At 38.4% G+C, this 22197-nt stretch overlaps 3 protein-coding genes across 6 annotated transcripts in view; 1 reads left to right on the top strand and 2 right to left on the bottom strand.

Annotated features, from left to right (window-relative positions):
- The window catches only part of LOC108050586 (CUGBP Elav-like family member 2), a 59984-nt gene extending 51421 nt beyond the window's left edge, over positions 1 to 8563 (bottom strand). Inside the window, exons 1-2 of one of the 4 annotated variants that reach the window (XM_017132320.2) lie at positions 7969 to 8561; positions 2596 to 3656 (exon numbers count right to left, since the gene is read on the bottom strand). In XM_017132320.2, coding sequence (XP_016987809.1) covers positions 2596 to 3371 — 776 coding nt within the window. In that variant the 5' untranslated portion in view covers positions 3372 to 3656; positions 7969 to 8561. Of the gene's footprint in view, positions 1 to 2595; positions 3657 to 7968 lie in introns of all 4 variants that reach the window. The other 3 variants (XM_017132321.2, XM_017132322.2, XM_017132327.2) reach the window with 3 other exon arrangements.
- A 4516-nt stretch (positions 8564 to 13079) lies between these two features.
- On the top strand, positions 13080 to 13303 carry LOC108050573. Its single transcript, XM_017132298.1, has one exon. The coding sequence runs from the start codon at positions 13124 to 13126 to the stop codon at positions 13301 to 13303; it is 180 nt and encodes a 59-aa protein (XP_016987787.1). The 5' UTR covers positions 13080 to 13123.
- A 7799-nt stretch (positions 13304 to 21102) lies between these two features.
- LOC108050585 lies at positions 21103 to 21695 on the bottom strand. Its single transcript, XM_017132319.2, has one exon. It carries the CDS (start codon positions 21693 to 21695, stop codon positions 21162 to 21164), a length of 534 nt encoding a protein of 177 aa, XP_016987808.1. The 3' UTR covers positions 21103 to 21161.
- Between the last annotated feature and the right edge of the window lie 502 nt (positions 21696 to 22197).

Below are 22197 nucleotides of genomic sequence, written 5' to 3' on the forward strand. Positions count from 1 at the left end.
ATCTGAAACGATGCCATTTAGGAAATTACTCCCAATTTACTTTTAAATTTCTTCATTTTCCAATTTCCTGCGTAAGTAATTCCAGCGCTTGCAGCCGCCATTCATCTACCCTCACTCCTTGCTCCACCCTTAGCCATTTATGAACTGCCTCCGTTCCCAGATGAAAGCCCAGCGACACTCAGTGAAAAGCCCGTGAAAAGCGTGGCGGCTGCCGCGGGCCATCGAATGACAAAACGAAATTAATCTATTAGAGCCGGAACGAGGACGAGCCAAATTGTCTATGTCAAGGTGATAAATTCAGGCCTGCCTGCAGGTAAATAAGCCAAGTTGCAAAGAGCAGGGGCACGAACGTAATCCATCGCGATTGCTGTGCCTGCAGCATAAATCCCTAAACGGGAGGCATTTACGCATCAGCCAATTTCTCGAGTGTGTTACCATAAATTGAAAAAAAATACATTCTTAATGTAAAACCAAATAAATTGAGGAAGTATGAGGTGCCGGGCAAAGGAGCAGCGACAGGTGTGTTGCCCCTGGAGTCGGGCAGGCAATTATTTCAGCCATCGCGAATCCATCGGGAGTCGGGTGAACGCTCCCCGAGTGCCTTCTCCAGCCAACTATCGCTCCTTTGGCCCGATTCTCCTCGAAGTTCTCCTCGGAGGTCTCTCGGGGCTGCTCCTGTGCATTAATAATTCAGTTTCATTTAAATGCGACCAGGCTTAATGAGAAAATCGCCTGCGGTGGGAGCTGAAGCGCGTCGGAAAATGGGAAGGGTGTGGGTGTTGGTGTGGGTGTTGGTGTGGGTGGGCGCAGGGAAATGGGGATTTGGGCCAGGACAGCAGGTGTCTTCAGCAACGCCGCCAATGAGCTTGATGATGATGCTCAGGACGATGTTGGTATCGCAGCTCAATGCGAGAATCAACAGCTTTCGCTGCTCGTCGAGGGGCACAAAGTGTCTCCGAACAGTGAGTAAATGGTTCCAAGTAAATATATTTATTTAGTGACTCTAGATAACAGTCTTTACATTTTAATACGAACTTGTCATGAAGATTGAGAGCTTTCTGCATCGTAAACTCTATGAATTTTTATAAATTGTCATTCAACTGTAGTTGATTCTTTTGGTAACTTCCCTATAAAAGTCGTTTACTCTTAATAACTAAATGGGATATAGCCATTATTAATTCTACAAATTTCTTATAGAAACCTTTCAGTTTTTACAAAGTTCTCTAAGAACAAACCATGTTTTTGCAAGTTGACATTCAGGTCAGCTTTTGATTAACCTTTAAAAACTCGCGTAAATTTTATAACTCTATTCTTAACCACTGTACACTGTGGCGACATCGCCATGACGTGGCACTTAATTTATGATGGCAGTTTGTTATGCCGCGCCTGTCACAACAAGAACAAACAGCTCACAGATAGAGGAAGCAAAAAAATGTATTTACAAGAAGTTGGGGCTGGATAAGGCTGCAGCCTCCGCCTGTGTGGAATCGAGGCCGTATAAAAATGACCCAACATAAATTTAATAATTCCTGCTTTATTATTTAATGACCGAGAACGACAGCAGAGACGGCCGGATGGACGATTGCTGGGTTCAGCATAGAAGAGTCGAGTTCCCAACGATTCCTTACCATCCCCCCAGGATAATCGTCTTTGGGATCATTATGAAGATGCTTTAATATTATAATTACAGTGTCCTGTCAATAATCATTCGCCATTATCGCTGATGACTTGGGCTATGTGAAAATTGTCGCCTTGATGGCTGTTGCCAATTAATAACATTAATGCAATGGCAATTATCATTAGCCACTTGATGGCTGCCACAACCTTCGCCCCCTTTCTCCACCACCCAATATTCCGCCCACCCGGCCCTTTGGCCAATGCACATTGTCACTTATTTTAATTAAATCAGGCTGGGAAGTGGGCCGCCGATGGATTCAACATTCGGTGGGAATATTTTTATAATTTCCGGGCAAAGGAAGCCCCCAAATAGAAAATGTGGCGCACGTCCGAGAAATAACCATTTGAAATGTGATAGCCAAAGTTGTCTGGGGGTGGCAGGTGATGTCCTGGAAGGCTATAGGAAATTGAAATGTTCCATAACGGCAAGGTAATATGCAAAGTGATAAGCAACGAAGATGTGGGGGCGAAGCTGGTAAATTTATGTTTTAAGGACAGAACGATTATTTTAAAATGCATATTTTTAGATCATAAGAACATTTTTCTTTGCGGTAACTTTAACATTGAAATATATCATTTCATATTAATTTTTTAATACATTTTTTAAATAGTTGAGTAATTTTGTATTTTAAGAATATAAGAAAATTGAGAAAGTAACATACACTTAACTACCATAATCACTTATTCAAAACAGGGATAATTTTCAAGATTAACTGTGTTAAACTGGAAATAAACCCTAAAGCACTTCGCAGAACTAACTGAAAATGGAAACAACTATCTGAATTTCCTCGATTTTCCGTGAAAAATTACCTTGTGCAGCATCAAATCATTTGAGTGTAATTAGCAGTCATTAGCCGCCATTGAGGCAAAAAAACCGGATGCAAGAATTCGAATTCGAACAAGGGGGAAAACACTCACCGATTTGGGCCGCTGATGGGTGGTGGTGCGGCGACGGGTGGAGCGGGGGAAACAACAACAATGGCGCCACCCTGGTCGCCTAATGAAGTTCTGGAATTAATGCTGGAATTCAGCTGCGTTGACGCTGCTGCTGCTGCTGCGGTTGCAGCGGTGCCTGGTGTTGCTGTTGCTGCTGCAGATATTGCTGCGATTGCTGTGGCTGCTGGCAGTGCTGTTGGGCTGGAATTTATTTGGTTGTGCAAGAGTGTTTCAAACATTGTTGTCGACATTTTTGCCGCTGTTGCTCCCGTTGCTCCCGTTGCCGTTGTTGTAGATAATGCTGCGATGCCGCCACTATTGTTGCCGGTGGGCCGCAAATAGGGATGGAAACTTTTCGCAGCACCCGTAAAAGTTGTTGTCGCTGCAATGGCACCTGAAGTTGCTCCCGAGCTCGTTAGATTCTCTAAATAGTCGTACTTGACCGGCAGTATCTGCTGATGTTGTTGCTGTTGCTGCTGGCTATTGTTGCCCGTATTTAAATTGTTATTGCTATAAAGGCTATGGTTGTTGCTGTTGCTGCCGGCACTCGAATTGCTGTTGTTGCCATTAGCAACATGGGCAACAGGTGCCGTTGTTAGCATTGTTGTTGCTTCTGTCGCTGCGACGCAAGTTGCCTCCGATGTTGCTGCTGTTGTCGTTGTTGCTGGTGCTTCTGTTGCTGTTGCTGTTGCTGCCTCTGTTGCTGGTGGATTGCCGCTCAGTTTATCCGCGTGCAGACTCAAGGATTGCAACATCATTTATTACACCTTTGCTTTGTTTTTATTGCCAACTCCTGCAGCTCCTGTCGCTAATTACTTTTAGTGCCGCATTTGGCGTCGCTTGCTTTTTAATTTGCTTCGGGTTTTAGTTTTATTAAAATTGTATTTTATTTTGCTGCTGGCAGGAGGGTCTCCTTTTTCTGTGTTTAGTTTTGTACCCCTTTGTTTATCCTTTCTTTATCACAGTTTTTTCGCTTTCACAATTAGCCTCTGCGTTTACTTTAGTTCTTATAATTTTTTTAGTTTGTTGAGCTTGAGTTTAAGCTGTAATTAAATGGAGGACAAAGTGTTTGTTGATTAAAAGACATGTATTAGAGGTTCGGATGCGGTAAAAAGATAAGTGGACAAATTTATAGAGTCACTAAGCAAAATATCAGACTGTAGGGCTAGGCTTTTTTGCTTAAATTTAATAAAGAAACATATTTATTTATAAATTTAATGCCACAATGCAGAAACAGATAAAATGTATGCAATGACATATATAGTTTATTGAAATTGATTCTGTATGGAAACATTTTTAATTTAATTATAAATTTACCTATTATTTTCATGATTTTCCAAAAAATAACCTCAAAGTTTAATTTTTCAGAAATAAGCAGCCCATGCACATGTTTATTAATGTTTTAAGTATCCACTGGGAAAACCGCAGTCAAAATGGCTGCCGGATCCTTCGTCCTTCGCCTCCAAACCACGCCCACTTTAGCTAATCCCACCGCCCATGGAGCCTAACTGCATAGCTAAGCGCATTTGAATGGAAAGCATATTGACTGACAGACTGACCGCAGTACTTGGGCCACTCGACTGTCTGCATTCAAGTGCCCGCTTTGAATGGCACACTGATGTACACCAGTGCACACACTCCGCCATAAGGATACACACTAATGCAAGTGCACTGGGAAAATAAAGTTATATATTGAAGAAAGCCTTTCTTTTACATACTCTCCGACATTTAGATACACACTAATGCAAGTACACTGGGAAAATAAAATTATGAAATTACTTATGATTATGAATCGTTGTGTAGGGTAATACAATACTTTAATTTTTCACATTTTTAAAAATTTTCACAACTTGCAGAAGGGAATTCATGGTAAATATGTATTTAATGTTCTGATGTTTATGAATTTAAAAAGTGTGACTTTTATAAAAGCGAACTTTTGCAGAAAAAAATTTATTAAGTCTATCGGCTATCTACGGTATTGTTCTTGTAATGCGTTGAGAAGATTCAACTATTAGGTGCACATTATAATACACATAAATTTATAATCCTAAATCAAAGTCCAAATGACATTTTGATCCGTGTAGATGCTGGCATCTGCCGCTAAACAGATAAGCATTTCGAGTGCTCACATAGTGAAGAGCGAGAGCTCAGTTGGCCGCATAATGTTGAAGGCTTCAGCTAATTAGTTAAATTGAAATCAAATTATTTGTTGTCGCACTTGACTGGCCACAGGCATGGGCGCCTTAATTAACGCGCCTGCACATACACCGCTTTCTGTATACATATATAGGTAGATAGTTTTGGAAAAGCACATATGTGCACTTCATGGGTTTACTGCCAGGAAGGCGATTACGGTTAGCCTTATTGCTTTACGGGATGAATTTGAGCCACTTAAAGCTGTTCACTTTACAGTTTCCAAAACACTTAAAAGGGCTTTTACTGAGTTAGTTATATTATTTAAAAACAAACATTCTCTGGCAGTTTTGCCCAGGAATATAATTTTCTTGTTTTAGAAACATATGCAAAAGGTAATTTTAATTTATTAACTCTATTACATATTGTTAAACTATATTTTTTTTTATGATATTATAAACAGTTTTATAATATTTGTACTGAGTTCCTTATTGTCATTCAAATAACCACAAGCTTCAGTCAGTTTTTTTAAAGTCCCATCTGTGCAATTATTTTGTTCTTTGTTCATGTACATCAATAACAAATTGCACGTAAAATGAATAACAGCTCATAGTTGTTATATATTTTATCCGGGAAGATTAAAAACCATTTTTTTAACAAGTATACGCCCTTAAAGTTCGGTTTTAGTTTTTCTCACCTTAAAGCAATATATTTTAAGCCCATAATATGTTTTTTGACTGCAACATCTTTTTGCTTAAATTTAAGGTTTAGTCGTAGGGCACACGCTTTAAGTTCACCCTCACTTTGGGGCACATTTTCTCGTTCTCCAGATAATCGCCACGAAACTCGCCGGTTTTTCTATTATTTTTTAATAAATTTCAACGCTTGCATATTTTCGCGCTTTTCTATTTTCGTTGCCCGCTTATTTATTTTAGCAGCGCGCTCTTGTGCTTTGTTTTATTTTTTTGGCTCCGTCCGCTCCTCTTGGCCGGGTTGTGGCAACTGTCGTCGTCATCATCCGCATCGTTGTCGTGCCATGAGGCGCTTGTTGCATCCCCCCAATTCCCCCCGAGCTGAGGCAAGCGTGTTAGGAAGGCAGCCATCGGTCCGCCAGTGGCGTGCTCCTGCTCCTGCTCCTGCCACTCCCCCCTCCGTCGTACACCACCGCCCACGTCCTTCCTTCTGCAGATCCTTGGCTCTTGCCACGCGCTTATCCCAGCGACATCAAACGATGTCGACGACAACACCCCAACGCCAACGTAGTTAGAGTCAGAGTATTCGAAATTGAAGGGATATTTTGGCTATATTATCACTTTTATTAGGAGTCAAGATGGATAGAAGATAATTTCCATAGGGAAGTAAAATAAATAAATTTAGAAAAAGTAATTTTTATTACATTTCTTTGCAGCATTCTTTTTTATAAACATTTTTCATTAAATTTTTAACCGAGCGGTCGTCCTTAAAATTAAAATCTTCATCGATGCTTTAAAATTGTATGGCTACTTTTTTAATTGATTTAAAAAGCTTTTATTTAAAATTTGTATAAATGTCACTCTTACATTTATGGATTTATTAATGTATTATTTTTCGTACATTAGAGCTTCATTTAAAGTCTTGCATTCAATCATATAAAGTATATGAGTAAGACTATATTGATGTTTTACTTTTTATAAATTTAGAATAAGTGTGTTAAATCTGTAATTCAGTTTTTTTAATGAAATTTTACTTAACTTAACACTTAAAACACTTTTCTTAGGAAAATATATATCAGTGAATCATGCCACTCATTAATCAATTTAAGAAGAGTTGTTTTGAGTTCAAGCCTAAAGCTTTTCCTGGATAAAATGAGACTAACTAATTAATAAAACTACTAACTCTCTTTAGTATCCCATTAACAGCGATACACATATTGTATCCCTGTAATTAGCTATATAGTAAAGTAGAGTATTCACTTTTCGAGCTTATACTGCTCATGATGGCCCCTGGCTGCTGCATTATGAGCAGTTATCGCCGCTGTTGCTTTTCGTAGTGCTGATGTGGCTCCTGCAGCTTTAACGCACACTCGGCTATATGATATAGAAGGGGATCTGGGGGAGGGGCCTGCCAGCCAGCTGTGCCGTCCTCATCGGTGCTGCTCTGCTGTCACCTTGTAATTTTATTTATCTATTGATTATTGAGTATCTCTTTTCTATTTATTTGCCTTTGTTTGCCCACGCAGCGTTGACAGAGAGCTACCCCCAAAGCCGGAGCTCAACCCCCAGTTCCAGTTCCAGTCCCACAACCTCAACCTCAACATCACCTCCATCCTCGACCCATGGCACCCTTTGGCATTTTTATTAAACCAGATTCCAATCCGCCCGTGTGTGTGTGTGTGGGGGTGTGCATGTGGATACATATTGGGCCCCTGGCTGTTTTTTAATTAACTTTAGTGACAATATTTTGCCCAGCTGCCTTTGAGCTGGGGGGCCGGCGCCACCCGCCGGAACCGAGAGATAATCAAACTTTGCCCATTGTATGCAAATGTGGGCAGCTGAGTCTTGGTCGTGCTCTTGGGCCCAGGGACACTTTGGCCCCGATTCTCGGTGTTTTCTCTGTCAGCGTCTTGCCATCCTGCCATTCCACCGCCCTGACAGTTGACATTTCGTAAAGATGTCACTTGTCCATGGTCGCATTGTGAACTATAGCCGTATACTCGCATGTACGCCCCATATGTCCGATTCACATTCCGACCCCCTCCGTGTTCCCCATTCACTTGTTGAGCGAGTTTCCTTATCTTATCTCGAGTTTTATACGTTCGCTTGTTTGCTTTATTGTGGTTTTTTCTTCTTTTTTTTCCTGCTTTTTTGGAGACAATATGGTGCACACTCATACGCATATCCAAGCAACTGGAGTTGCTAGACCGGGGATGAACAGGTCTTTATCTGCAGTTGCAGAGAAACTTCAGATAGTGTCTTAGTCTCAGTGGTAGAATGACTAATCCCCAGAAATTCGCGGAGAGACAGGTGAAGATAAGTGGTTATAATACGTTGAGTGAAACTGTGTAAGACTTTTATTACGAGATTAAAAGCTTAGCCACTGCAATCTAAGGCAGTTTTTGAGTTTATAACAGTTTGACTTTTATTTGTTGAAGTGCGCAATTACTCAATTAAAGATTGGCAAATAAAAATATAAATCTTTTCAGACATAAAATAAACATTTTCAATTTTAACGACTCATACTCACAAATGTCAGTTGTTTTAAAGTTTTGCGTACACAACTTCTTCCAAACGTTTTTCTATTCTCAATTTTCACACACCTTATGCCACAAACCCCATATCTAGGGCAGATATCGTGTACGTTTATCTGGAGATATCAGGGAAATCAATCAAGTAAGGCACTCGGAAAACACGCGCGAACTGCACTGATCGAAAGCGACGAAGGCAAGGAGACAACCGCACGTAGACGCCAACGGAGGGCAACTAACGGAGCCGAAATTCGTATTCCGATTTCATAACTCTCTGTACCACCAAATGTGTGAGTGTCTGCCGCTCGGAAAAGCGTTATCTGCAGCCTGATAAGGGCTTATCGCATAATTGCCCGCTGAATGCCGTCAGGTAAGTTTCACTTGGCCGTCTCTCACGCTTTAGTTTTCTCTGTCCAAACATTTGCTCCTGCCCGAAAAGTGTTCTCCCGCTACCGTCCAGTCGAAAAGTTGGCTTTGTTTGATTTTCCTATCACTATCCGCGTGCAGTATAGTACAGGTTGTCGAGCTCTTTAATTGACTATCTTATCGAGCCCACGGAGTGCATCGACTCGGGAGGGGGGTGGGGTAAATGGCGTCCCTCAGACCGCACTTAATCCAGCAAACACCACGCTCACTGCCAAAATGCATGACGAAAAACAACGACGAGTCCCGGAAATATCATAAAGGAGTATAAACAGTCACTGCAATTACTTTCCAACTCTCGACTTCGCGCTCCATATATCCGCACTATAATGCTCATAAATATAAACTAAACTCATGCGAGTGGCCGCTCTGAATTTATATGTACGGATATATCTCTCGGTCCGTCCATCAGTCTGTGTGTCTGCAGGGCCATTACACAAATACCAGCGTTCGTGGGGAAAACGGAGAAATGGAGAAAATGGAGACCAATGAGCTTGCCACGTAGCCAAAGTATCGATGAGTTTCGAGTGGGTGACTTGTGGGTCGTGAGACCGGACAGCCGTTCTCAGCCGTGGCCATAACATGGACTCTCTTGCCGGACTATATACCATATAGGGGGCAATCCTATATATCCAATAGAGAACCGGTAAATAACCGATACGTGTTGGCTGGCGAAGGAAAGCTGGGTTTTGTGGGTTTGTTTGTCATTGTGCCATCAAATTATAATAAGCGACTATTTAGTGGTAAAAGTGTGTCACTTTACATACGGCCCAGTCGCTGTCTCTATCTCTTTCTGACTCTCAGCTGCTATCCCTTTCCCCCTCCCTAAAAGATATCTATCGGTTTGTGGGGTGGACAATTGGTTTTTACCTGCTACGGCCGGAATCGAAAATAGAAAAATCGAAAATTCAATTATCCATTAACGACTTGAGTTATAATGTGATTGTATTCATTGGCTGACTAATACAGCGAAGCTTTTGAGATAAAAAGCTAAAATAATTAATTGTATTTTATTGACACAATCAAGGTTGATTTAAAGCTATATAGTTTCTAGACTTTCATTCACAAATTTTCCTTTAGCCAATTGACTATCACTTGATAAGAATTGCGTGCCATACTTTCAATGATTTCTACAACGATGTGAAATAGTATAAGAATTCCTACATCAGATTAGTTAATAATTATATTAAAGCAAACACCGAAATTCGGTGTACATTTACCTAATCGGGTGCACCAATTAACTAGACCCCATTAAAGCAGTTACAGAAGATATGTATACCACTGATATCGGGTTATATATAACCCCCACCCCAGCGACTTAAGGCCAAATATAAATTAACGCAGTACACAAAAAAGTTCTGATACCAATCTACTGCTTATCGGGAGCTAGAGTCTGTACCTAACTGTTTACCGATTTATCTAATCTGATATTCTTATCTCGAGCAATTACTCCGCACTTCCTCCGATGCCAGGTGCCCCCTCAGCCCCTCAGTCCCCTCTACCAATCCTACTCGCAGCTCACGAGTTGCGACAGACACAGTGGGTCACGTCTGTTCCATCCACCCACAGGTACAGTGGGTGCCAGTAAATGGCCGCCATAAAAAGTCAGCCATTGAGATCCAAGATATATGTTGGAGTATCCGCATATGGATAGTTACTTCTGTCCATTCATTGCCCTTTTTACACGGCGAAAAATTTCATAAGAAATATTGCACAACTTTCTTTTAAAAATGGATTCGTTATTAATTTAATGTTAATGTTAAATTAAGCTACATTTTAAATAAATTGAACAAATCGGAGTAACAAATATTGCACTAGCTATTATAAGAGATATTGTTCGTAAAAAATATATTTCTTAAAGGCCTTGGTTATTTTTTTAATTACTTAAAAATATTTAAATTCCTTTGTTACTGTTTTAATTACTCAAAAATGTAATTAAAAAAATAAGAAAGGGCTATAAATATGTGACCGTCCGTAGGTCACAAAAGCAATCAAAAATATATTTAAGCTATGATGTGATATGTCGATTTCATTTTAATTGATGCCACACGTATAAAGCGGTAACCGATTTAAATTATTTAAATCAATATGTCCTTTTGAGCTAAAGTTCTACAGTATATTCTCGGAGTGTTCATGTGTGGCAACTAGTAACCCTTTTTGTTCTTGCAGTTCGATTTTTTGTGTCCTTATTGTTCGGCCCTTCAGTTTGGACTGGCCCGAATGGCGATCAATATTGAATTGAATTTGACCAACGGTTATAGCCACGATTCGGTTGCGACCTCCGCCAGACTTTTGAATGTCTGAGGGGTGAGCGTGTTGGTTAAGCGGAAATGTTATTTAATAATTCACACCAAAGCATTTCGGTAACAGAAAATACTCGGAGCTAAAGTTGTTTGTGGAGTTGAAATATTAACCGCAAACTTCCTCCACATCAAATATTCACCCTGGTCACAGCGAGAACCCTTCAATTCCAATAATATTATTAGAAACTCAACTGGAAAATCGAAGTTGAAGAAACCTCAGGAATGCGGTTGAAAATGCAACAAAAGCCAAAACACAGTTTAGTGGTTGAATAACGACAACAGCAGGAGCCAGGACATGGTCGTGGTCCTTGGTCGGATGTGCTGGGATGGAGGGGAGAATGGGGGATATAGACCGATAGAACGACTGACAGACGGACGGACGGACGGTGAACTACTAATAAAGCCAGGTGAACGCAGGTGGAGAGCTGGGGCGCCGGCCGAGGCAGACAAAAGGAAGCACAAATAATATAAATTAAATGTGGGGAAAGTCCCCTCATGGCCGCCGCCCACTCAAAAGAAAAGCAAGCTGAGTAATTATTTCCGGCAGGGCGGGCAGGACGGGCAGCCCAGGAGGAAAGGCAGGACCCGGAGAGTCCTTGCGGTTTGACTGCAACACATGGCCGGACACTTAAACCGAAGAGTGGCAAACGGGGTTGGAAAATCTATCTGGGCAATAATTTCGGTTGACATGCTTGCGGTAATTATTGACCGTAATGACAAAACCGTATACGAATACGGAAAATGGATGCCAAAGCCGTGGCCGAGGCCGAGGCCCCAAACCAATCCCGAAACCCTGACAAATTGCTTTAGTTTTTGGGGTCATCTGCCGGTGGGTTTTGTGTGCGCTTATTTGTGTTGTGTCCACTAATTGGATACCATTTTATGGACCCGTGCTGGACACCAGCTGACTCGGGATCGGCATTAATTCATCCAAACGCACCTCTAAACAAATAAAAATTGTCAACGGCATCGAACTATAAACAAGCGATTCGTAGACCATAACTTAATTCTATTTCTTTTATTTGCATTTGATGCGCAAGATTTATGGACCGCTATCCTAAATATAGCGATTTTAATGGAACGGAGCTGTCGAACACAACACAGGCCGAGAGTTTGTCCAAAAACTAATTAATAATTTTTCTATTGCTTTTTTCGGATTGCTCTCTTTGGATGGCTGTTTTTTCCATTTTCCACGATCTATTTTCCGATTTTTTTGTGTTTTCGCTAAATTTATTTCAATGCCGGCTATTTTTGTTGCAATGTGGCCCACATGTTGGGCATTCAGGGGTAATAAATATTGAATGCGACCGGCAAAATATCCCAAAAATCTATTCCCAAGAGATCAGCTGGAATTTGTTTAAGTTTTAGTTACTTGTGTTAAGCTCGTTTAGTTTCCACTTAGCTAGTGACTTACTTCAATGGCAATTGGCTCTAGTTATGTGGGAGCACTTTCGTAGACTAAATTGATTTCTTTTGTGTGACAAATTGCTCGAGTGATGGTGTTTGCGGAGATCCAAGATCCAGAAGACACACGACCGATGACGAAGAGACCGTAGATCGCGTGAGTCGAGCGACAAATGAATTCACTTGATGGGTGAAGTGCGAGGTCAAATCTCTCTTGGACGCAAAGCGAACGCACTCGCGGATATACCACTCACAGATACAGATACAGATACGCACACGACGCGCTGCAGATACAATCAACAAACAATAAGCGAGGCAAATTTACAACACTTGAGATGTCATTTAATTATTATCATGTTTTTTAAGAAATGTATTTTGGGTAATTGATAACACTAAAACAATAATCTATTTTGTATCCACACCACAATTTATTTTATTTATTAGAGGGGCTACGGTTTTATTTATTTTGTTTGCTTTATTTATTTATAATTATTTATTTAACTTCCGCGAACTGAAATTACTGAAGCCTTTATCCTTTGTTTTACAATATTTAAAAAAAAAACAGCACTTTAAAATTCAATTATATATTTCTGTAATTTCAAATATATTATAGGCCTTTTTGGTTTATTTATGATATATTTATGCCGCCGATTTTATGTGTTATATTTAAGATATTAATATGAGTTAATTTTTTATTTTATATTTTAAGTAGTTTAATTTTGTTTTTTGATTCTCTTTTACTTTATATGAAATTCTGTATCTCAATAAAATTTGTTTTTAATATATATATAATGTTATAAAATATATTTTTTTAGTCTACATACATCTTAATTTTATGAACTTTTGAGATCAGTTGGCACTTAAACACTTCTTTACACTTTTATGGCTAGAATTTCCTCGCTTTTGAGCTGGCACTGCAAGTGACATGATTTCCAAAAAATCTGCACTGGGCCACAAAAATATTATGTTATATATATTGCACTTTATATCTGTGTGTTTTCCTTTCGGGCGTGTAAAAGTGAAAATGCGAGTGGGCGGCGACGAAGCGACGACGACGATGCGCGCGATTTTCTCGCGTGAGGCTGGCGGAACGTTCAAGATGGCACTGCCACGGCGGTCCACGCCGATCGACTTGACAGTCCATGGAGCCGCCCGGCGGACCCGTCGTTATTTATTCCGGAATATAAATTATAAGTATAAATAATATTTTGAAAAATAAATAATATGCATGCTGTATTTATATAGAACTTAATTGAATTATCCGGGCGGCGTGTTGACCATAATTTAAATCAAAACACAAATTAATTTGACGCTCCTCTCTCACTGCACTTGCTGCTCTGTTTAATTTCTCAGGTTTTCGCGGAAAACTGTCATCAAGTGTCCACCGGAGAGAAAGAGGAAAAAGCGGACGTCATCGGAAAATCTGAGTAAAGGCACAATTTCCTCGGTTCGCGGACTCAGCGATCTCCGATCGATTTGCAGCTTTTACGAGCTGTCCAAGCAAAACCAAACCAAATCCATAATAGAACATATGTTTATCTTTTATTTCTTCCGATGGTCCAATGGTCCGCCACCTAGGTGAGTTTCCTCTTATTATTTTTATTTTCCTGTGACATGTTGTCAGGCGGATTAGTTCGGCCGTTAGTTTGACAGTCTCTATAAGTAGACACTTAAGTGGGTGGCAATCTAATTTGGCTGCGCTGCTCGAACAATTTGAATATTGCTCGGGGGATTAATGGGCGTGGATATGACCCATTTGGGTTGCATTCTATAAATTACACGAATGCAGAGTGCAGTTCTTTTTTCATGGAGAGTGCCAATACTTGTGTTTTGAAAGTAAGTTGTTGCCAATTTTTAAATATTAAAAAAAAATTGTTAGGTACGTTTTTAGTTTTTAATTGTGCCAAATGTGGAACTGAATTATTTAAGCATAGTGCGTATGGCCAACTTTTAAACAGTAATTGTATTTATTGTTATACCCTTGCAGAGGGTATTATAATTTTGGTCAAAAGTGTGCAACGCAGTGAAGGAGACATCTCCGACCCTATAAAGTATATATATTCTTGATCAGGATCACCTCCTGAGTTGATATAGCCATGTCCGTCTGTCCGTCTGTCCGTCTGTCTGTTTCTACGCAAACTAGTCTCTCAGTTTTAAAGCTATCGAGTTCAAACTTTGCACACACCCTTCTTTCCTTTGCACGCAGTATATATGTCAGAACGGCCGGGATCGGCCGACTATATCCTATAGCTGCCATATAACTGATTGATCGGATATGCCATAACTTTGGTGTTTGTAAAGTTAGGAAGCTGGAATTTCCTATGGGTTTTATATTTGGCCAATCAATCCGACCTCATAAGGATCGGCCGACTATATCCTATAGCTGTCATATAACTGATTGATCGGAAATGCCATAACTTTGGTGTTTGTAAAGTTAGGAAGTTGGGATTTTCTATGGGTTTTATATTTGGCCAATTAATCCGACCTACCAAATTTCATAAGGATCGGACGACTATATCTTATAGCTGCCATATATCTGATTGATCGGAAATGCCATAACTTTAGTGTTTGTTAAGTTAGGAAGTTGGGATTTTCTATGGCTTTTATTTTTGGCCAATCAATCTGACCTATCAAATTTCATAAGGATCGGCCGACTATATCCTATAGCTGCCATATAACTGAACGATCGGAAATGCCATAACTTTGGAGTTCTTAAAGTTAGGAAGTTGGGATATTTTATAAGTATTAAGAATGCATCATATGAATAATTTTGGAGAATATAATATATAGAGTATTCTGCAAGGGTATATCAACTTCGGCTCCGCCCAAAGTTAGCTTTCCTTTCTTGTTAATAATATTTCGAAAAATGTTTTAATTTATTTTAATATTTTTTATAAACGTTTAACTATATATTTTATTTCATATCTCTAGGATTCTCTACTCAGTCATATGCTTTATTATTTCCGTGTGTTTTTCTGCCCACATGTATAATTTCCCACTCAGCTTTTGGGGATCTTCCCACTGCTATTCATCGATCATACATCAGCCAACATTGTCAAGTTCATTTCTGCTTCCCATCACCATAACTCAGAACAAAAGATCTTTATGTATCCCCCAGGCAGTGACATTGCTAGGGATCCGAAAAAGGCTAAAATTAAATCAAATTGGTAATTATTCAAGGCAATCACTTGACACTTAATGTCAGTGGCTGAGAGTTCCATAAACCGCTTGTTATTGCAATTTTACATTCAGCTAAATTTTAGGAAGGAGAAAGCATTGGGGAATACGCGAAAAACAAAAGGGGAGAAATATAGCTCTTGGCCATCTTCAAGCCACTTACGTTTTCTCTTTTAATTTGGCCCTTTTACTATTTTCTGGTCAAATAATTAACAGCAGCTAAACCCACTTAATGACTTAGAAAAGTTACGACAACTTAGACACCCTATCTATATAAGTTAAGAACATATTTAAAATTAGTTTAAAGCTTGCCAAAGCGCGGATCATTAAATGGTATTAGGGGAAAACCTTTTTATCCTTTTTATTTGAGTAATGAAGCAAACTTTTAAATAATACTAAAAGTCTGTTAAGGTCTGTTTGAATGATATATAGAAATGTAAATAAAAATACCATTATTAATTCCCTAATTATTTAATATATAGAGTGATTAGAAATCTAATAAAATGTTTGGTATAAAACCCTTTATGTTTTTATTTGTTTCGAAGTAATTATTATTGTACATATGTTCCAATGGCGTGGAAAAGTATTTATCAATGGACTCAACCAAATCAAGGTACAGGGTATGCAAATCCGAAGACGGAAAGCATAATTCTGCACGTGTTTCGAATAAGTGGAAACTTTCCTTTGGCAAACTTCGTGAGCAATCACCAAACTCTCGAACTCAACCCCGTGGATAGTTTTGTGGGCGTTTAAAAATGCGCGACCGCATTCATTAGAGCAAATGGCTTAAATACTTGGCCAGTCGAAACTGATGAATGGCAGCTTAAGAGCCCGGGATTCGGGATCCAGAACTCCCCCAACTTCAACTCCGTACCCACGGCATTTGTTTGTTTGTTTGACTTTGGGCTCTCGGCTCTTGGATTAAGTTTTCTCGCCGGGCAAAGTTTCGACTTCCTCCGGTGGCCCGCCCGCAAAAGATTTGTGTTATCGTCCCGGCTGCATACTTTTGCCGCTCGGTGTCGACCAGCTGCGAGTGCATTTGCCATTGCATACTTTCGGGCATCTCGGGCAAAAATATTTCCTCGCCGCTATTGGAATTTGCAAATATTCTTATAAATTATTATATCAAAGTTCGGCATTACTTACGGCTGGCTGGCTTCGACAGCAAACTTGGCATTACTTTGCACACTTTTCCTGCACTTCGTTCGACTCACTCTCTCTTACTTGACACTTTAGTGTAATTAGTTCTCGTGCGGTTGCAGCTTTGCGGGGAAATCTCTTTGGACTTGGGAGGGGCGGGAAATGCACTGGTTTGAGCTTTCCATGTTTTTGCGGCTTTTTCATGCCCTTTGATGTGGCAAAAATTTCAATTAATGCAATGCAAAATACTTTCAAGCCCCCTGCCCTACTTATTATCCCTGGATTATGAAAATCGCTCATGTGCCGCAAGCAAAGATTGCGTAAAATCCCGAACAAATGTATCTGTTAATGCTTGATTAAGCAGCCTGTAGGTTGGACCATAAAACATTTAACTTTAATTACAAGTACAATATAATCTAGATGTATGTATTTATTCACGAATTTCCACTTACTTATAATGCACTATGGGGCCAACGACCACTTTTGTTGGCCAAAATTAATAACTCGCTCAATTTTAGAGATATCGAGATAAAACTTTACCAATCGTATTTTGGTATCCTTAGGCAACATATATGTTAAAATGAATAGGATCGAACAAATATATCCCATAGCTGCCATACGATCGATTTAGTCAAATTTGTTATTTTTTAAGATAATCGAATAATTTTTTTTTTTTATTATATACTTTATAATTACATTTATATTATATTTTTTTTATATTTTTTATATCTGTTTCTGAATAGAATTCAAAATTCAAAACAAAATGTTCTTCGTTCCACAAAGGTTCAATTTAAATGCACAAAAATCGAATTAAACAAATTTTATTAATAAGTAAAAAAAATGGCACCTGCTATTAAACATCATGCTCTTCGGATTCTAGTTCAATATTTCATTGAAAATTAAAAGGATTCTAATATTCAACGTAACTACTGTTAAGGTTGAAAAACTTGAGGTTATGTGCTTAAAAATAAAATTTCGGAAAAAGTGGCAATAAGTGGCGATTCTAACCATATACATTTTAAAAAGAATTTAATACTCTACAAATCTCAATAGGTTTCAGAAGTGGACTCCGCTGGACTCACTTTGTTGCTCTACTTAAAAATTAGTTTTCTAATTAAAAAACGCGTTTTAGACAACTCACTTTAACACTTTATTACAAAGACAGCGCGATAGATTTCAACCGTTTAAACACACAAACACCTAGTACACACCACCATTCATCGAATTCATATTACAAAAATTTTTTGGAACGCTTATAAAGTGCTTTTTTAAATACTTTAAAAATGCAATTTATAAGTCGAATTTCAAAAGCACGTGGCTTGCATCTTAAACATCTGATTTAACAGCTGTTATCTTAACAGAAGCGCACTCTATCGGAATTCCTGAAACGTAACATTGCAGATTGGTCTTCTGTTAATATATCCTAAAACAACTTTTTTGGTTTTGACGACTTTTCAAAAATGGGTTTTGGCCAACCAAAGTGGTCGTTGGCCCCATAGTGTAATGTAAGGAAGACATTTGACTTAAGACTTTTGTTTATTTATTTACTGTATGGCATATTAATGTTTAAGGCAGGCTTGCACCTTGTGAGGTCAAAAAAATAAATTTTTTTTTTTTGCAGTTTGGATACATACATGTTTCAATTTTACTCTCCTAAAATTTCAAGTCGAAATCTCTTGAATTACGAAAGTTATCGGGCGTTTGGTGGACCGGTGTCAAGCGCGTTGTCATTATAGTGCAAATTTTCAAACGCGTTTTTCTCGAAACCATGTTTTCCGAGTTGGCGGAAGTCGTACAAGCCGCAAAAATTGAGCAATCGTCATGAAATTTTTTATACATGTTCCTCAGAAGTATGTGCATGGAATAGACTAGGATCTTTTGAAAATATTAAAAATTGTTTATTTAAAAAAAATAATAAATGACGAAAAAATGAGGAAAAAACCGATTTTTTTTTCAAAAGCTCATAATTTTTGTATTTTTCATGTTTTTTCAATAATCCTAGTTCAAGCCATGCGAACAAGTGTACAGATTAAGAATATATTCGTTTTTTGCGTTTCAGATTATTTCTTAAAATTCCAAAAAATCCGCCATGAGGACGAGTTTTTCGCGGACATGCCGCCATTGTTGGGTACTGCCCCTCCCCCCTTCGCTTGGATCGCACTCAAAAAAATTGTGTAGCTTCAATAAACTGTACCCTACAACTGGCTAAAATTTTATTCCCATACCTACCATACTTTCCAAGAAATAAATTCCAGAAAAAAATCAGGTTTTGGGCGCCAACAAGGTGCAAGCCTGCCTTAATAATCTGATTCTTACCTTTTAAATTTACATACTACTTATAAATATAAATATACATTATCTATTAATTCAAATAATTATCCACTTAAGTAATATTGCCTTTGCTACCTTAAAATGTTTATCTATCTCTATTTAATTCCTATTAGAAATTTGTCAATAATAAGTTGTTCTTACTTTCTATCCTAAACAATTTATTGGTTGAAATCCTAAGACAAAAAGTCAAACAATTGGCCAAAAACTAACTTTTTAGAGGAGCTTTAAAGAAATTATTCTTGACACTTTTCAATTAGTGAAGAAAGTTTATTTTAATTGTGACAGTAACACGTTGTTGCCATCGCTAGCCCCAAAAAGCAAGAACAACACGAATAAGTTGCCAGGACAATACAAAAGCCTGGCAAACTAAGGCCGAAGTCAAGGAGCGCCCTGGGAGCCACAAAATGTCAAAAGAAAACTTTTCTGGCCAAGATTAATTACAATTGAAAACAAATGAATGCAAAAACGATAAGCAGCCGAAAGGATTTCCACAGCAAGTCGAAAGGCGCGGGTTGCGGGGAAGGCCAAATGGAAATGAAAACCCAAAACTCAACTTTGCCAATCAAGATAGAAGGGGGTGAGGCGGCTGAAAGAGCTCTAATCAGAGGAATGGTGTTGAAATAAATGTTCACACCTACAACAGAAGTAGAAATGCAAGGGCATTAGCCGCACACTGAAAGAAATTATTATAGAATGCCTAATCGAACATTTTTGTGTAATAAAATTTATATTTTAGGAAGTCAAGCAATTAAAAATCTTTTAAAAAAGCTAAAATAATATTTTTATTTAATACTTTAAGTGATTGTAAGTAATTAATTAAGCAAATCAGTGGGGCAGAGTAATTAAAATATTTTTTTTATTTTATTTAATATATTTAATAATTTAAAATTGGAAGAAAAAGGCATAACAAATCCTAACAATATATAATTTTTATTGGAATAAAAATAAAAAGCACAAGGTGTTCTCCAAATATAATCAACTGTTTAACAATTTCGATAGCGGCTAAAAATTAAATAAAAATAATATTTTAAATCTTGGTTTTTTCAAGTGCTGGTAACAACTGTTGGCTAGTTCAGTTTTTTGGGACCAGAACTTTCGACCGAAGGAGGTCGCAGTTTTGGGGAAATGTTTTGCTGGCCGACGACGTGACCTGTTTAGTTTTAGCAGGGAGTGGCTCTATTTCGGTTTAGTTTTAAGTTTTTTATTGGGTGTGGGGTCTTTGTTGGTGTAGTGCCAGTGGTCAATGGGCCAACATTAGCACCACTTAACCCGCAGTGCAGTGTTTTTCCTGTGAAAAACTGCCTTGGAAAAGTTTTCGTGCATAAATCATGAAATTAATTAATTTTGACACACATTCCCCTCAGTCGCTCTCTTAAAAAGTAGCACCATAAGCAACTTTGCCATCAAAGAGTTTTATTCATTTTTTTTTGCAGTCGCTCCTCTTTGCCAGAAATTAAAAGTAAAATTGAGAAGTGAAACATCAACACCAACAACAACTAAACAGGGAAAAACTTGCCTTGCCACGCAAACTTTTCCAACGTGGAGTGTGGAGCGGGGAAAAAGGAATCAAGTTTGAAATATGTGCAAAATTCATTCAGTATTTGAAATATTCCCAACTTGCTATAAGTTTCGTATGTTTCGCCTTTCGCCAAAAATAAAACTTGTGCCGTGAGTTTAATTTTATTCATGCTGCTAAGTGAGTGTTGAGTGAGTTTTCTGGAAAAAAATAGTGTAAAAAGCGGGAAGGCTGGAGGTTGAGCGGCAAGCTAAGGCAAACTTTGCGCCAAAAATTGTTCACTATTTAATTGCATAATTTGAGAGCGCACTGAGATTACACCTGCGAGAAATAAAATTGTTTTCAACATGGCCATGGACAACAGATTGATTTGTGTTTTATGTTCACTAAAAGTCATAGTTCACTTACAATACTTTCTTAGGCAAATTAATTCTTTTGTATGTTCCTACTGTGATTCGAAATGAATTTTTCTTTATAAGAAAAGATCGGATAATGTTTGCAAACTTTTGATACACTTCGCTATTTCTGAGACTGTGGCGATATTTTACTAAGGAGATTATTAAATCAAATTGAATTCTAATACTTAATTCCGAACACAATGTTATAATCCAACATCACCTGCATTTCAGTGCCTTCGAAGCAAGATAAAATTATCCTTCAGTTCATATCCTTAATTCATATTTTTTCCAAAATTATATAAAAACTCAATGAGGTGGCTAGCTCGGTGAGCCATCATCTCACATACAAATTGTGGTTACCACCAAAAAATTTAAGAGAGGTGTTAAATTTTCATTTCCTTACCAAGAAGAAAGCTCGCCAAAAAATCAATTTCATGCAAATAAAATAAACCATTTATTAAACTCTGAAAAAGGACAACTGGTCCCAGTGTAGTTTAGACTCAGAAAAGGTCGAGTAAAAAGTCCCACAAGGAGTCTTTGCCGTCGTCCATTTCCTTCTTATCCAAATCATCGAGCTTCTTTTTGAGTTTTTTCAGCTGCTGTTCATCGCTGAAGATTGCCTTGAAAACGCGAGCAGTAAAGTTATCGTAGATGCCGAGCCTCATAAGAAGATTTAGGATTTTTTTTTCAGACTGGGTGAATTTCTGTCGAAGGGCAGGTCCGTTCTCGGGCAGACTTCCATTCTGGATCGCTGGTGTCCTAGTTGAGCCGAAGGACTCGTCGGTCCGCTGAAGAAGTCTGAACATATTAAGAGCCGTAATTTTTTCGTCCAGTTTTGAAAATGGAAGTTTGGCTGCTTGCTGTAGTTTAGTGTAATAAGAAGAAAACTCTCCAGCCCTCAGATCCTTGAGGCTTTCTTCTAAGCGGGCCGTGATGATATCACTCAGCTTTATAAGTGGATCCAAATAGGCTTTTTTCTGGCTTTGGATCCCGTGGGACATTAGCAGAATCGCAGCGAAAATTAAAAATGCCATGGTTTCTTTCAAACAACTGCTTGACTCTTCCACGGATCGCTGTCTTTATAAAGCGCCTGAGTTTTAGCGATAATCATGAGTTATGCCTGTCAAGCAGTAAAATAGTTATTGAAATTTGTATAGGCAATGTTTCAGATGAGTTAGCTATGAGGGTCGTAAAAGATTTATGACTCTATTTACTGTCACAACTGGGTATTTTTGCTAATAATTTTCGAGGCTATTTTAGGTTAAACAACAATATACTAGAATATGAAGGCTGAAGTCAAGTTTTCAAGTTACACTTTACACCCTGACCGAATTAAAAGCATGTAGGGTTTTAGCTTTCGAAATAAAATATCGTTAAGAACTGGGCATTTTGTTTTTTTACGATTTATTGTGTTATTATATATTCAATATAAAAAAAATTAGTAAAAATACTCATACGCTTATGCTGTTTGAACTTTAACATCAATATATTTTTTCCGTTGTATGGTCGTATTGAACCAAACCAATCTAAGACACG

Source organism: Drosophila rhopaloa, unplaced genomic scaffold (assembly GCF_018152115.1).
Source record: "Drosophila rhopaloa isolate 14029-0021.01 unplaced genomic scaffold, ASM1815211v1 contig_2, whole genome shotgun sequence".
Classification (NCBI taxonomy): domain Eukaryota; kingdom Metazoa; phylum Arthropoda; class Insecta; order Diptera; family Drosophilidae; genus Drosophila; species Drosophila rhopaloa.

What these genes read in the sequence shown, in the direction of transcription:
- LOC108050573 (XM_017132298.1), top strand. Translation starts at nt 13,124, where the DNA reads ATGCGAGTGGGCGGCGACGAAGCGACGACGACGATGCGCGCGATTTTC.
- LOC108050585 (XM_017132319.2), bottom strand. Translation starts at nt 21,695, where the DNA reads ATGGCATTTTTAATTTTCGCTGCGATTCTGCTAATGTCCCACGGGATC.